Genomic DNA, 13957 nt, shown 5'->3' with positions numbered 1-13957 from the left:
CACTAAGTGTTGGAAGCTCACCCCCACAGGAGGCTTTGCCGTGAGTGGAAAAGCCATTTCTGAATGCTGCTCTGTAACACATTGGTGACTCGAGTTTCATGAGTTTATTCCCTTTTAACAAAAAGAATCCGTTGTTCCATGTGACCCTGATGGGTGTTTTAGGAATCAGTGCTTTCCTGAAGATGAAGCTTCATCAGGTAGGGACTGGTCTTTTGTGGTCATTTACTCCACGTGGTTGCGCCATCTAAGAGCTGGCCTGCACCTTATTCCTGGCTCCACGCCTGTCCTAGAGGCTGAGATCATTTTGCTCTCAGTGCTCCACAGTCTGGGGCTGCTATGCCATTAGCCCGAGAGACCTGGGAACACTACTGGCAGAGGGAAGCACAGAGTCTCAGGCCCAGCTCTACTGCATCTTTCCAACGAGGATTTTCTTTTTGTGAGACTTCTAGTCTCACCATGGCCAAGTCTTAGTCACAGCAGGGGTGGGATCATGCCTTGGGCTCTGTGTTTGAGCAACATCAGTGCTACTGCAGGAATGTGGAGTAAGGACCACCATCTCCTCCTTCAGGGGCAACATGTATATAGAGATGGCATGGGATGTGACCAGGACTCTGCCCACCCAGGACTCTCCAGTCCTTGGCTTTCTGCAGCAGTTCTGGCCTTGCCTCTGGCCTCTCTAGTCTGCCATTCTGCTACCGCGCCATTGTTCCCAGCCCTGCCTTCTACCTGTACGCCGCATGCATCCTTTTGTTGCGGGGAAGGAACAAGTCCCCTCGGCGTGTGTCAGACTCCTCCGCCAGCTTTCCCTTCGGTCGCCCACCTTACCACTCATTTCTTCACACACCCTGTGCTCCTGCTGGCCACCAGAGAGCATGTCCCAGCCCCTCAAATCGTTCATTCCTCTGCTCACCCCACCTTGTCTCCCTGGGGAGGACTCTCCCTGCCTGTCTCTAAATAGACAGCCATTGCTGACCCTAGCTCCTCCCCTAATGGTGTCAAACTAACACAAGTGCATCATTTGTCCCCAGAACGTGGGCCTTAAGAAATACGTACACAGTGTCCCGTTTAATAACAGGTCAAATAGAGGAGCAATGACCCCCCGACCCATCACATGGGAGGATGCTCAGGCTACTTGGGCTTCAGAAACTGGGGGTCATGTTGAGGTGGGCCTGCAGCCAGCAAGCCACAACTGGACTTCCCTGACTGGAAAACCAGCTGCTGGGCCCAGCTGTTTGCTCAGGAAGATGGCAGGTGCTTCAGTGCCAAGGTGTCCTCAGCACCAAGACTCTGGCACAGACAGCTCCAAATATTCTAGAATTCTCTTGCCTGATGGCCCCAAGGAGTCCTTTTAAAAAAAGAAAAACAAACATATAGAGTCAGGTGGTTGTGGCACATACCCAGCACTCAGGAGCCAGAGGTAAGCAGATCTCTGAGTTCAAGGCCAGCCTGCTCTACAGAGTTCCAGGACAACCAGGGCTACACAGAGAAACCATGTCTTGACAACAAGAAAAAGAAAGAAAAGAAGCCAGGCAGTGTTGGTGCACGCCTTTAATCCCAGCACTTGGGAGGCAGAGGCAGGCGGATCTCTGTGAGTTCGAGGCCAACCTGATCTACAAGAGCTAGTTCCAGGACAGGCTCCAAAGCTACAGAGAAAGGGGGGGGGGGAAGCATCCAGAACAATGGGCTCCTTTGGTCATCTCTGCATGTGTGCACTGTGTGCTTTGTAACTATTGAAACACACGCATCACCCTTTCTCTTTCTACCTCCACTAGTATCTCTTTCTCCCCACATAGTCCCTCTCCTATTCCTATACTTTTTTTTAAATCCATAATTTGCTCTTGAGAGAAAATGATTCTTTCCTGAGCTTGGCTGGCTTTACTTAACATGGTGATGTCCAGTTCCATTCATTTTCCTGCAAGAGGTAGACTCATTGTGTCTCTCTCCCTTCTGTCCTGAATGGAGTTTAGACTGATTCTATATCTTGACTGTTGTGATTGGTGTCATAATACACCTGGATCTGTGGGTATCTCTTGGAGTCTACTGAGTATATGCACAGAGTGCTCCTGTCAATCTCAAGACCTTTCTTGTCCCCAGACCCACATTCCTGGGTTGTGTGTAGTAGCTGGAGCTGAGGATTCACACCCCAAGTGACTGGGCACACTGCTGCTGGTGATTCAGAGGACAGGCCATGCCAGCAGCTGGAGCTGGAGTCAAGCCCCTATTCTGCCCCCAAGCGCTCTAAGCTCTGAGCCCACAGCTGGGCACTCTTGCTCCTGCGGGAGTGAGGAAGAGTGAGGAAGGGCTGCTGTCTGTTGTCTCCCTGCCTTGCCAGGGAGGCCCAGAGCACCTGCCAGTGGCTGCAGTGACCTCCAGACACTGGATCACTCAGGGCTGCGGTTGCTCCGGCCTGTGGGGAGGGGGCTGGATATTAGCCCAAGGCCTCTGGAGCTGGCAGGGACACCGTGTGCAGCAGATGCTTCCCTTTAGCTCCCCATTGCTCGAGGCCTGTGCAGCCGGCCAGCTCGGCACTGCTGTGAACTCAGGACACACTCAACAGTGACCGATCCATGTCTACCCACATGCACCTTGCCTGCTGCGGGAGAAATCTGTTCTCTCAAAATATGCCTTCTTTTTCCTCTTGCTTTTAATTTTGTATCTTGGTTGCATATTTCCTTCATCTAAGAAAAGTCTGTGTGGATTATTTCTAAAACAAGGGATTTCTGAAAACTTTAGCAGACAGGCACTGGGAAAAGTCACAAGCTCATGTCAGCCTCTTGGCTGTCCCATGCCAGCATTAAATCAGCAGCAGGATTGCAGGCCAGCTGCCCACAGAGGCCTCTATGGGCACAGGCCTGGCTAGGAAGCAGGGGAGAAGGAAAGACTCGTGTGGCACTGTGTGAGTGGTGAGAAGGAGCAGGCCCTGGCACAGAAGCCCCAGATGACTGGTACGAAGGAGGTTAGCTGAGCAGCCTTGGAAGGTCAGCTGCACCATCGCTGCCCTGGTGTCTTCTCACACAAATTTTCTGTGAGTGGACATGTTCTGTGTGTGTGCATGTGTGTGTGTATGTGTGTGTGTGTGCATGTGTGTGTATATGTGTGTGTGCATGTGTGTGTATGTGTGTGTGCATGTGTGTGTGCGCGTGTGTGTGTGCATGTGTGTGTATGTGTGTGTGCATGTGTGTGTGTGCATGTGTGTGCATGTGTGTGTGTATGTGTGTGTGTGCATGTGTGTGTGTGCATGTGTGTAGATGGGGCCATGTTCTGCATGGAAGTGATTAGCAGGAAGAGGGTCCAGGATGTAGATTTGATGACAAGAGAGTGGCCTTAACTATGGCAGGGGGGTCCCCGGGCAGACTTTGGAGAGGCGGTGGTGTTCGGCTGGGCCTCAGAGGGCAAATGGGGTGAGAACTTGAGGTATAATGTTCTAGGCATCAGGGAAGTACATGATGGGAAGAAAGGCCCCAAGCACGTGGACAAGTGTTTGCAGAGCAAGAGACAGCTGGCTTGGCTAGGGATAGGCATGGCGTTAGCCAGCAGTATTGATTGGCCTGGGAGGCCTGCAAGATAAGGAAAGGAGTCCTGCTCTCTCCTCAAGTATCTGCTCCACCAGCACGGCCTGCTGCGACCTTAGGCTGTGACCTAGTGGAGCTGGTACCGTTTTTGTGGGCAGGCACCTGGAGTCCCTGCTCGCCACAGCACCCTGCCTTTCCAGCTAGCCCCCTTTGCCTCACACTCCCATTGACTCAGCCGGACGTGTGTGGGCCAGGCTAAAGGGCAGCAGCCTTAGCCAGAAGCATTGCAGGACACTATCTAGGGCACTGGCCACTCCGGTGTGACTCTGCCATCTGCAGCCCAGACGACAGAGACTCTTGCTTGGTGGTTACAGCAAGTCTGTCTCTCTCTTTAGATGATTCCGGGGATGATGATGAAGAGCCTGCTGCCCCAGCTGACAAGAGTGAGCTCCACCACACCCTGAAGAACCTCTCCTTGAAGTTAGATGACCTCAGCACGTGCAATGACCTCATTGCTAAGCATGGTGCGGCACTCCAGCGGTCCTTGAATGAGCTGGACAGCCTCAAGATCCCACCAGAGAGCGGGGAGAAGCTGAAGGTTGTGAATGAGCGAGCCACCCTCTTTCGCATCACGTCAAATGCTATGATCAATGTGAGTGCTCCCACCAAAGGGGAGGTCCCTGAGCGGGAGGGTGCCTGACAGTCAAGGCCTCTGGTTTCTGTGGCTCTGAGTTGCTTTCCGAAGCCAACCCCTTCCCATGTGTGCCAACATTCTGCTTAGGTCCTCTCCTCTACACAGCCATTAACCGCGGGAGATATTTATTATTATTCTTTTCTTCATGAAGCTGAGGGCAGAACTTAGAGCCTCACACATGGTAGGTAAGGGCTCCTCCATTAGGGCTATAATCCTCCACCTAGTGACAAACATGTTAGTTTGTGAGAGTGTGTGTGCACGCATGCGTGCGTGTGTGTACATGTGTGCACGCGCACATGTGGGTGTTTGTGCGTGTGTGTGTGTGTGTGTGTGTGTGTGTGTGTGTGTGCGCGCGCTCTCACAGTCATGCCAACCCAATCATAGAGAGAATGAGTGACCAACGTCTGCACACTGAGACTTCCACAGCCTCCTGGGCCACAGAATCCATGTTATTAGGGATGAGGGCTGGGAAGAGTTCTCTGTGGTGACAGGAATGCTGCATATGACCTCACTCCAGGCCTTCTTCAGTCTGCCTGCAAAGGGTTCCCAGGCTTCCACCCTCCACTAGGTCTGCCTACCACGGCCTCGTCCCGTGGACTCCCCTGGAGGTGCACACCCAAGCCAGAGGCACCAGGCTTAAAAAGACAGCATGACATGGCGCTGAGGCAGAGGCAGTATCCAGACAATGAGACTGCTACAAAGAGCTCAGGGGTCTCCAAATATGGCTCAAGGGGTATCAGACTACCGGGTGACAGCAGGCAATGCCAGGACCCAGAATGGCCCCAGCTGGGGGGCTGTCCCTGCAGCTCAGAGGTCAGGGCAGGTCCAGGTCTACTCTGAGCTGCTTCTGAAGTGTGTCAGCAGCGTGACGGTGGAGCCGAAGGGTCACTCACCACCCTCATCTGCTCCTTGTGCTCAGGCCAGGGCCCGGCCAGAGCCTTGGGAGTTTGTGACCTGAGGGCCAGCGCTGAGCACGGACAAGAGCACCCTCCTCCAGATACTGACAATATGTCCCCTAGATGCTTATGCCAGTGCCTGTCCTCAGACCCCATGGTGTGCGGGGTTGTGGCCAGCAGCCAGTGATAAACACAGTGAGGGCTGCTGGGCTGCGGTGCTGTGTGGAGCTGCCCTGTGTGTGGCTCCCACCATCAGGCTGCCCCTATTCACCATCCTCTTTCTAACGAGCCACCTGTGTGGGCCCTGGTCAGTGACCCACTCAGATAGAGTGTGTGTGTGTGTGTGTGTGTGTGTGTGTGTTGTGTTTTCGGCTGCTCCTACCCCTGACTCATCTATCTGGGAGCTGCCCCTGCCCACATTGCCTTCCTAGATGGAAATTGTTGGACCTGGGAGGGGGTTGTCCTCTCTGAGAAAGTGATGCTTGCTGCTGGCTGTGCTGTAGTGAAGTCTTTTATCATTAGTGTCTACAAAGCCATACAGCAGCACCTAGTCTAAGTGCATAGTGAAATGCTTTATAGGACACACAGACCCCCTCGCCCCCCGGCTTGGTTATGAGGCCTGTTTCCAGTTCCAGCCCCCCAGGGAAGCCCAGGGCGGTGTGCCTCAAGGGATGGGATCTGCGGTGTGGAGTGGCTAACGTGAACCTGACCCAGGGCATCTCATCAGGGAACAGGGTGAAGGCTAGCTGATAGACACTTGTAGCCTATACTAGCCCAGAGGCCCAGCTTGTTCTTAGGAAGCTTCATGACTACCACTCTTACCTGGCAGGACAGCGTCTGCTCTGGCAGGGTGCCTGTGTGGCTGCCAGACGTCACATGTCCAGACCCCCACTGGGTGCTAAGGTCCATAGGCAAGCTTGCCGGGGGTCCTGAGACATAGGAGTCACCCCGGCCAGGGCTTGGCTTTTATGCCTATATGAAAGCAGACCACCAGTACCTGGAGCTAAGACAACCACAGGAATTTTCTACTCCTGCCCTCGAATTGTGTGCTTACCTTGTCGGTACTATGGTGGAGTTAGCACTGGAGTACAAAGCAAGACTCAGAAAAGCCACCCTAGCTCCCAGAGTCACCAAGCTGGGTACCAAGCCAGAACTGCAGGATGGCCCACTACAGAAACGATGGCTCTTGAGGGTTGGAGCCTGGGTAAGCAGAGGCCTCCTCCTGCCTGCCTTACACTCTGAGTCCTTGGCATGTTGAGTTGTCGCTGGGGATGGAGTCAGGGCCGTGCACGCACACGCTAAGCACAACTCTGCCACTACACCACCCTCCCAGCCCCAAATACCTCCAAATGCCTCCGGTAAGTCTTCCAGCCCCCCATTTGCCTTCTGCTGCCATGGGGCCTCTGATAGCTGTGGCTGACAGCTGGGGACTCAGAGATGGAAATCACCTCCAGCTGTTGGCTGAACATACAACCACCCTTTCCCAGCCCCTCAAATGAAGCCCTCAGGTGGTCCTCCCACTGTGGAGTTCTGGATGCCTTTGCACTCCCCACCCTGCCCTGACTGTGAAACTTCTGGCAGCCCACACCCAAGTTTGGAACTCTCTCTGCCCCTCCCTACCCCACCCCTGGCCCTAACAAGTGCCTGTGTTGTCCACCTCTGTCTGTGCCTGGGTCCTACTAGAACAAAAAGTGAGAGCTGGTTGGCCTGGACAAGCCCTGCTGGGAACCCCACCCCCACCCGAGGTTAAGAAGCAAACAGCAGCTTTTTACCCAGGCTGGGCCTGCCATTTTACCCCCTTAGGCTTTTGGTTCTAAACCACCCGTGGGACACGTGAAGAAAGTCCCTGCACAGTTCCCAAGAGCCCAGGCTCTGTGGCTAGTGGTCCCGTGCCCACTGCTCTCCAAAAGCCAAGACAGCACCCTTATCTCCCGCCCAGCATGCCTCTTCCTGTGTCTGAGTACACCAAAAGACACGGAAATGCCTTTCCTGATGCTGTGCTATCCTTTGCGGTGGACTGTCGTCATGTGGTTGGATAGCTAGGGAGGCCCTGCTGAATGGGCACAAACCCAGGCCTGTGCTGGAGGAGGCAGCAGGAAACAGGCAGGCCCTTCCTGTTCCTGGAGATCACAGCCGGGCAATCCTTCCTAGTGATGCATTGTCTACTTATATTAGTTGTGGACCTTCAGGGTTGAGTGGGGTGGGGAGGATCCAGTGGAAAGAGAGTTCGGAAAGTCAGTCCAGGTCCAGCCAGCCACAACCCCACAGGAGAATGACTCTCGGGTTCCAGTCATTGACATCTCTATTCTCTGGGAGCAGAGGACCGAGGTAGTGGCTGCAGAACAGGCCCTGGCGGGAGGAAGAAAGGCATAGGGTCATAGTGCTGAGGTGAGCCCAGGTCTTCGTGCTTCCAGAGCAGACACAGCCTGCTGCCTCATGGGAGGAAATCAGCCCATACCTCCCATTGGCTGGAAATGGAAGGGCAGGAAAACCTCAGGCAAGCTTGCTTTCCTGCATCCCCTCCTCAGCATCCAACAGCATCCATGGGCCCACAGTGTCTTATAAGCACTTGGCCCATACTCCCTGAGAGGGCAGGACCTTGGCAGCCCCACTGTCCTGTAACCCCTGTGCCTGGCACAGGGCCCAGCACATAGGACTTCAGCAAGCCAGAGAGAGAAAACCCAAGGGAAACTGTGAAAGAAAGTGGAAGCAAATGAATGGGTCGCCTGGTGTCTGGCAGAACCCCCAGCGGCTGATAAACGCCAACCCAGCAAATCCTGCCTGAGTGGTTGCTTGGGTAGCTGTGAATTAGCCTGCCACTTAGGGAAAATCTCGCAGCATTAGTAGACCAGCTGAGGGTTGTGGAAGATCCTCAAACACCTGTGTACCATGTAGAGGTTCAGCACAGGGTCATGCCCTCATTGCCCCCATGTCCCAATCCTCTCAGGACATGCCCCTCAGGGAAACACGAGTCTGCCGCTTGGCTTAAGGCAAAGGACTGGGTCTGCGCATGCTGCACACCTTGGGCACTGGGTCCTGTAAAGCAGAGGGGAAAAAGCTGTCAGGCTCCCTCGTTTCTGCTGACCTCTGCTCTGTGATGGAGCCAGAGGCCGAGGAGGAAGAACAGGCCTGTGGTGTAATAGGGGTTCACTCTGCTTGCTTGGTGACAGCGATACCTCCCTCTTCTGCCCAAGACTTTGTCCCTCACTGTAGCCGAGTGAAGTTGGTGTCTACAGTGTTATTGTCTGTATTATCTGGGTGCCCAGAGCGGTCATTTTTGTCTCCGTCTTCCTCTGAGAATGAGCAACTCTTTCTGCTTAGAGAATAGGCTATTGGTGAACAAGGACAGATATCTGTGGACATTTCATGTCTACTGGGGGACAGAGAAAAGGGGGGCTGGTGCCCTAAAGGATGCCCAGTGCCTCTCTGAGTTGAAGACTGGGCCAGCCGAGATGCCTCCTGAGTGGGAACAAAGGCCATCAAAATGGGCATCAAAGTACAAGCCCAAGCCAAGAGAACGAGGACGCTTGCTCTCTGACACCCACCGTGTACCCCGGTTCCAGAGGGATCCCCCAGAATCTGTCCCCAGAGGAGGGCTTGTGCAGAAAAAGTGGGCAGAGCTGGCTTGAGGTGAAGCCCTATAAAAGACTGGCAATCATCCAAGTGCACAGAGGGATAGAGGGAGGCAGGGCTTTACCAAGGAAGCAAGCGTCTCACGGGATGCACCAGGCAGGTGGCAGGAACCTGGGAAATCTTGACACAAGGTTGTTGGGAGAGCCCACAGGGTAGGGGCACCTGCTCGGTTTGACCTGGAAGGATGATCCAGTTGGAGAAGGCTGAGATGTCAGAATGTAGTGACATATTCTGGGGGTATAGGAGGTGCCAAGGGGAGACATATACCAGGATGGGACATTAGGACAGGCAAATGAGTGCAAACAGATATGTACACCCCACACGCTTGAGTACTTCAATTTCATAGAAATTAAAAAGCCATAAGGTTCTCTTTGGGGGGTGATCACACAAAGAAGGAAGGTAGTAGAAAGGGCCACTTGCTACTGGGAATGGCTGGGACTTCTTCCCTAAGGCCTCATTTGATTCACCAACCGAGAGGCACTTGGGGCTCCTTGGGCGAGCCCAGCAGGGGATGGGCATGAGATGCAGCGTGCCCTGGTCCTTCTGGGACCATGGAGAGGCTGTTGCTAGCTGACCAGCATGCTGTCCCTGACAGCTTGCTGGCTCAGGGTCTGGGGAGGTGGATTAAAAATAGATTCCAGAATTGTCTCAAATCAGCTGGTAAACCGGCAGCCAGATGGCGCGTGTTCCTGCCTCAAGGGGTGAACTATTTTGAATATGGAAAGGGCTATTTTGGAGTTTCAGTTGAAGCACAGAGTTACCTCCCTACCGGTGAACACAGTCACAGCCGAGAGGGCCCACCTAGGTTAGGGGAGGTCTAGAACCAGACCAGGATGCTGCCCAGACGAGTGGCCTGGCCTCACTGCCCTAGAACTTGACCTGGAAGGGACCAGGAAGGCACCCCAGCATAGTGGCTTCACCCGGCCAAGGGGCTCTGAATTGACCCCAGGACTCCCAGTGGGTCCCCCCACTCTTGATTCCGGACACCTAAGATGGACAGACAACTTTAGAAATAGTAACTTCTGGTTCAGGCAGCGCTGCTCCCTCCCACCTGTGAGGTTGCATTCAGCTTGTTCTTCTTGTGTACATAGGGCCTGCATGCTACTCCTCAGTGGGTCCCAGTGTGCCTACCAGCTCTAGCCAAGTGGGGGCACTCGGGGAGACTGGTGTCCCTGCCATCTCCTTTCCATTTACTGCCTTTGAGCTCCCAGGTCATTGAAAAGCAAGAATCTCCAGGAATCTGGAGCTATAAAGATGTGGTAGCCAGGCAGCCTCAACCCTGGCATCGTTGGGAGACAGCTGCCAGGAACTGAGATACCCAAGTACCCACAGAGAACAGATACCTGCTGCGTAACAGGTCCCAGCAGGTCCTGGCCTGGCACAAATGGAAGCAGCCATTCCTCCCATCCCCTCACCCAGGGTTATCAGGTTCTTTTGTGGTTAGTGACTGAAGACAAAGTCGGCAGCACAGACTGAACCCTCCCTCTGGACAACTGACCCTGTCCCACGTCCTCTGTGAGCCCAGTGGCTACTCATCCCAGCTCCCAGTCGTCCTCATATCATGGGTGATGAAGGTAACCGTGCAGATTGAGTTTTAGGGTGGACACTGACATCCAGACCCAGCAGGGCTCTCACTACACCGACCCTCCGTGAGCCTGGGCTGCCACAGGCCACATAGGCCAGGCAGAGGCCCCAGGCAGGCTGACCCCATGGCTGCTGCTCCTGCCTGTGAGAGGAACCATGAGGTCACTGGCAGGATTAGGATTAGGAACAGCAAAAGCGATTAGAGCTTGCCCTTCTCCTGGGTACAGCAGGTGGGGGTTTCCAGGTCAGAAGCTATGTCCCATGGGCAGCTGCTAAGAAGAAAGGGAGAGGTCCCAGTGGGTGGGCAGAGCTGAGACTCTCCATCCCCAGTCAAGCTGGGCCAGGCCCATGTGGTAGACCTTCCTTTTTGAGGTTCTCACTCTGCGTTGGGGCATTTCAATAGACTCCATGCAGCTGTAACCTGCACCTCTCCCACTGAGTACCCGTGTTCCCTGTCACCCTTTCACAACCGTGGGGAATTGTACAAAGGGGCAGTGTCTGGGAGTTGAGACTTTACCCCATCCCGAGGGACCCAATAGAATCATCCCAGGGCGGGTCCTTTTTCCCATAAGGATGCTGATTCTCGGAGGTGGAGGGGCTAAACGGGATGAGAAGCAAAGCACTGTGCATGTGGGGCCCAGATGTCGACTCTGGCTCCCAGATGGACTCTGTCCACCTTGCCTCCATGGATCCAGGCTGTGAGCCCATGGGTGTGAATGGGGGGACTTCGGGTGAGCCATCTGCTGATAGGTGGAAAGGAACTTTCTGGGCCTAGATATAGTTGTGGTAGAATCTCACAGGAACTGTGACCCTGTCCAGCCTTGACAGGGTCAGCCAAGCTTTTCCTCCCCATCCCTCACCTCCCCCCCCCACTGGGCCCCAGGCTTAATCCAGCTTAGTGAGCACAGCCCTTAGAGCACTGCCCAGCTCAGCATTCTGGGGCGGCCGGGCCGGGTTGGCTCCTGTCTCTTCATGGTGTGGCCAGGATGAAGCCTGCAGAAGGCCAGTGGCAGCAGAGAAGACCCTGGGAGTTAGGAATGGATACCAGGTAGGTGTGTTGGGGCTGGAAGAGGGGGCAGATGGGCATCTGATGCCCACAACCAACCAGGGCAGCCCATCTGTGGCAAGGAGCCCACTGGTGCAGTAAGAACAGCGTTTGGTCCACCATGGTCCAGCCAAGGGAGCTCCTTGACTTTGTGTGGGACAGTCGACTGTGACACGCTGGGATCTGCGTGTTCTTGTTCTAGCCACATGTGGTTCGAATGGGGCCCAGCCATCTGCGGGGTGCCTGACTCCATCTCCCTGTCCTTCTGTACCCATGGGCCCTGTGGTAACCTCAAGGTAGATGGAGGTTGCGCATAGCCAGGGTATGTCCAAGCAATCTGCTGCTGCGTTGAGACAGCCCACCACCACCTCCCTGAGGTCAGGGCTGGGGCGTGCCCTCTACTACCAACATCCTTGTTCGTGGGCATCGCCACAGACTTCATTCCGCTTTTGGAAGACCAGTGGATCCCACATGATCTACGCCATCAAGAGGCTTGGGGACAGCAATAAAGATCCAGCCTCACGGCATAGGGTAGCGGCACTGATTCTGTACCCTGGAAATCACATAGGTGACATACAAGGGGACTCAGACCCCGGACCTGCTACGGGGCTGCAGACAAACCCATGTTTTTCCCCTTGCTGGTGCGTGCTAGTGAAATGGCTACCTCAGTGCCTGTGAGCGTGCCCACACATCTGTAAGCTGGGGAAGGCCTGCCAGGTCAGGAACCTGTGGGAATATACAGGTGAGAGTTCATGGCGGCAGAGAGGCTGACTGTGGTGGGGCACACGAGGGCAGGAGATGGATGGCAAGGATGTGGAAGCCCACACCACGCGTCTTCTGGTGTGCACTTACGGGAGTTATGGCCATCCTTTAGCTCTCAGCTACCACAGGGCTCAATATTCAACCCAAGTCAAGAGAACCTTGTATGCATCTCTTGGTGGGAGGTGGCTCAACTGTGTAGAGGGGACAGATTCCAATTCCCAATCTGCTTATGACCTGGGCAGTGCCTTCTAGGGCCTCAGTCAAGGGGCAGCATGGAGAAGGGTGAGGGATCACCCCATTGGGCCCACCCTGGAGACGAGAGTACCTTACCCGTCCCCTAGTGAGGGCGCGAGCTGAGTGGCTTTGCCAGACTCATCCCTCTGGTCTCCTGTCATTTCCCATCCCACTCTCCTGGTTTCCTCGGGTAGCTCACACTGTGCCTCATGTCGGCCTCTGCCTCTTCAGATGGGGTCAGGACCATAAGTCTTAGCAGGAAGGTGGCAGAGGGAGACTTCTAGAACAATGCTTGTTAAAGGAGAGCGCCATGGCAACCAACCCTCAAGCACTACACTGAGGCTGCAGAGGGTTGCCGACCTTGGAGGCGCTAGCTAGTCATTGGTCCATCCCTGCTGCCCAGAGGAGCCCGTAGAAAGCCTCTGATCATTGCCTATTTCCATGAGTTTCAGTGTTCACTGGACTGGCATGAATCTATGACACTATCATCCGGGAACCCCATGGGAAGAGGGTTTGTACAGACAGAAACAAACTCGGTGACATGCAGCTGCGGAGGCCAGCCGCTGAGTGGACCTGGCCTTACAGGAGCTAGGCAGTTTCCTGGGCTGAGCTGGAGGGGAGGTCGGAGGAGCCCAGGGATTGAGGGCATGAGCACTAGGTGCCTGGGCAGATGCAGCTGATGGCCTACAAGGTCATGTCTAGAGAGTGGACCCTCAGCGCTCTGTGTCACCGCTGTCCCTCCTCACAGCCCGTTGAAATGGCACTGCACTGCTCCCATGTCCCGGTGTGCAACAGGTATGACACCCAGTGGTCTGGTGGCTTAGCACAAGGGTGGGGCAGCAGTGCTGGGGAAGTGGCAACTAAGAACACCCGAGCATGCGCGGGCCCAGGAGCCATGCCCCATCTGCTAGTTAAAGGTTCCATGAAAGGGCAAGTCTGGTGGTCGCTGCATTAGACCAGCCAGCCGGTGCAGGGGCAGCTGAGAACAGAGCTGATGAGCCAGCCCTGCCGCATAAGAATATAGTGGAACCATCTGTGGATGCAAAAAGAATCTGGATGAGCCGGGAGGTGGTGGCGCACGCCTTTAATCCCAGCACTTGGGAGGCAGAGGCAGGTGGATCTCGGTGAGTTCGAGACCAGCCTGGTCTACAAGAGCTAGTTCCAGGACAGGCTCCAAAACCACAGAGAAACCCTGTCTCGAAAAACCAAAAAAAAAAAAATAAAATAAAATAAAAATAAAAAAAGAATCTGGATGTAATGGGCCACAAACTTGAGAGAACGTAAAAGCACTAAGTTGATGGTTAGTTTGTCAACTTGATGCAAGCTAGAATCCACTGAGAAGAAAGTCTCAAGGTCTGTGCTTGGTTGGCCTGTGAGCATGTCTGCTGGGCATTGTCTTGAATTAATTGATAAGGGAAAATCCCAGCCCAGTGTGGGCTGCACCAGTCTCTGAGCAAGAATTCCTGAACTGTGTATGAGTAGAGAAACAGGCCTGAGCCAAGCAAGCAAGTAGCCATGCATGCATCTGTTCCTTCCTGCCCTTGACTGGATATATATATATATATATATATATATATATATATATATATATATTTCT

General features: G+C 54.3%; 1 protein-coding gene across 2 annotated transcripts in view; it reads left to right on the top strand.

Annotated features, from left to right (window-relative positions):
• Positions 1 to 13957, top strand: part of Osbp2 (oxysterol binding protein 2) — a 155392-nt gene that overhangs the window by 126872 nt on the left and 14563 nt on the right. For both annotated transcript variants that reach the window (XM_050141413.1, XM_050141412.1), the window contains exon 3: positions 3908 to 4164. In XM_050141413.1, coding sequence (XP_049997370.1) covers positions 3908 to 4164 — 257 coding nt within the window. The remainder of the gene's footprint in view (positions 1 to 3907; positions 4165 to 13957) is intronic.

The sequence above is a fragment of the Alexandromys fortis genome, unplaced genomic scaffold (genome assembly GCF_014885135.2).
Source record: "Alexandromys fortis isolate MF-2015 unplaced genomic scaffold, M_Fortis_MF-2015_v1.1 scaffold_7, whole genome shotgun sequence".
Taxonomy (NCBI): domain Eukaryota; kingdom Metazoa; phylum Chordata; class Mammalia; order Rodentia; family Cricetidae; genus Alexandromys; species Alexandromys fortis.
This window is presented reverse-complemented; position numbering and strand designations above follow the sequence as displayed.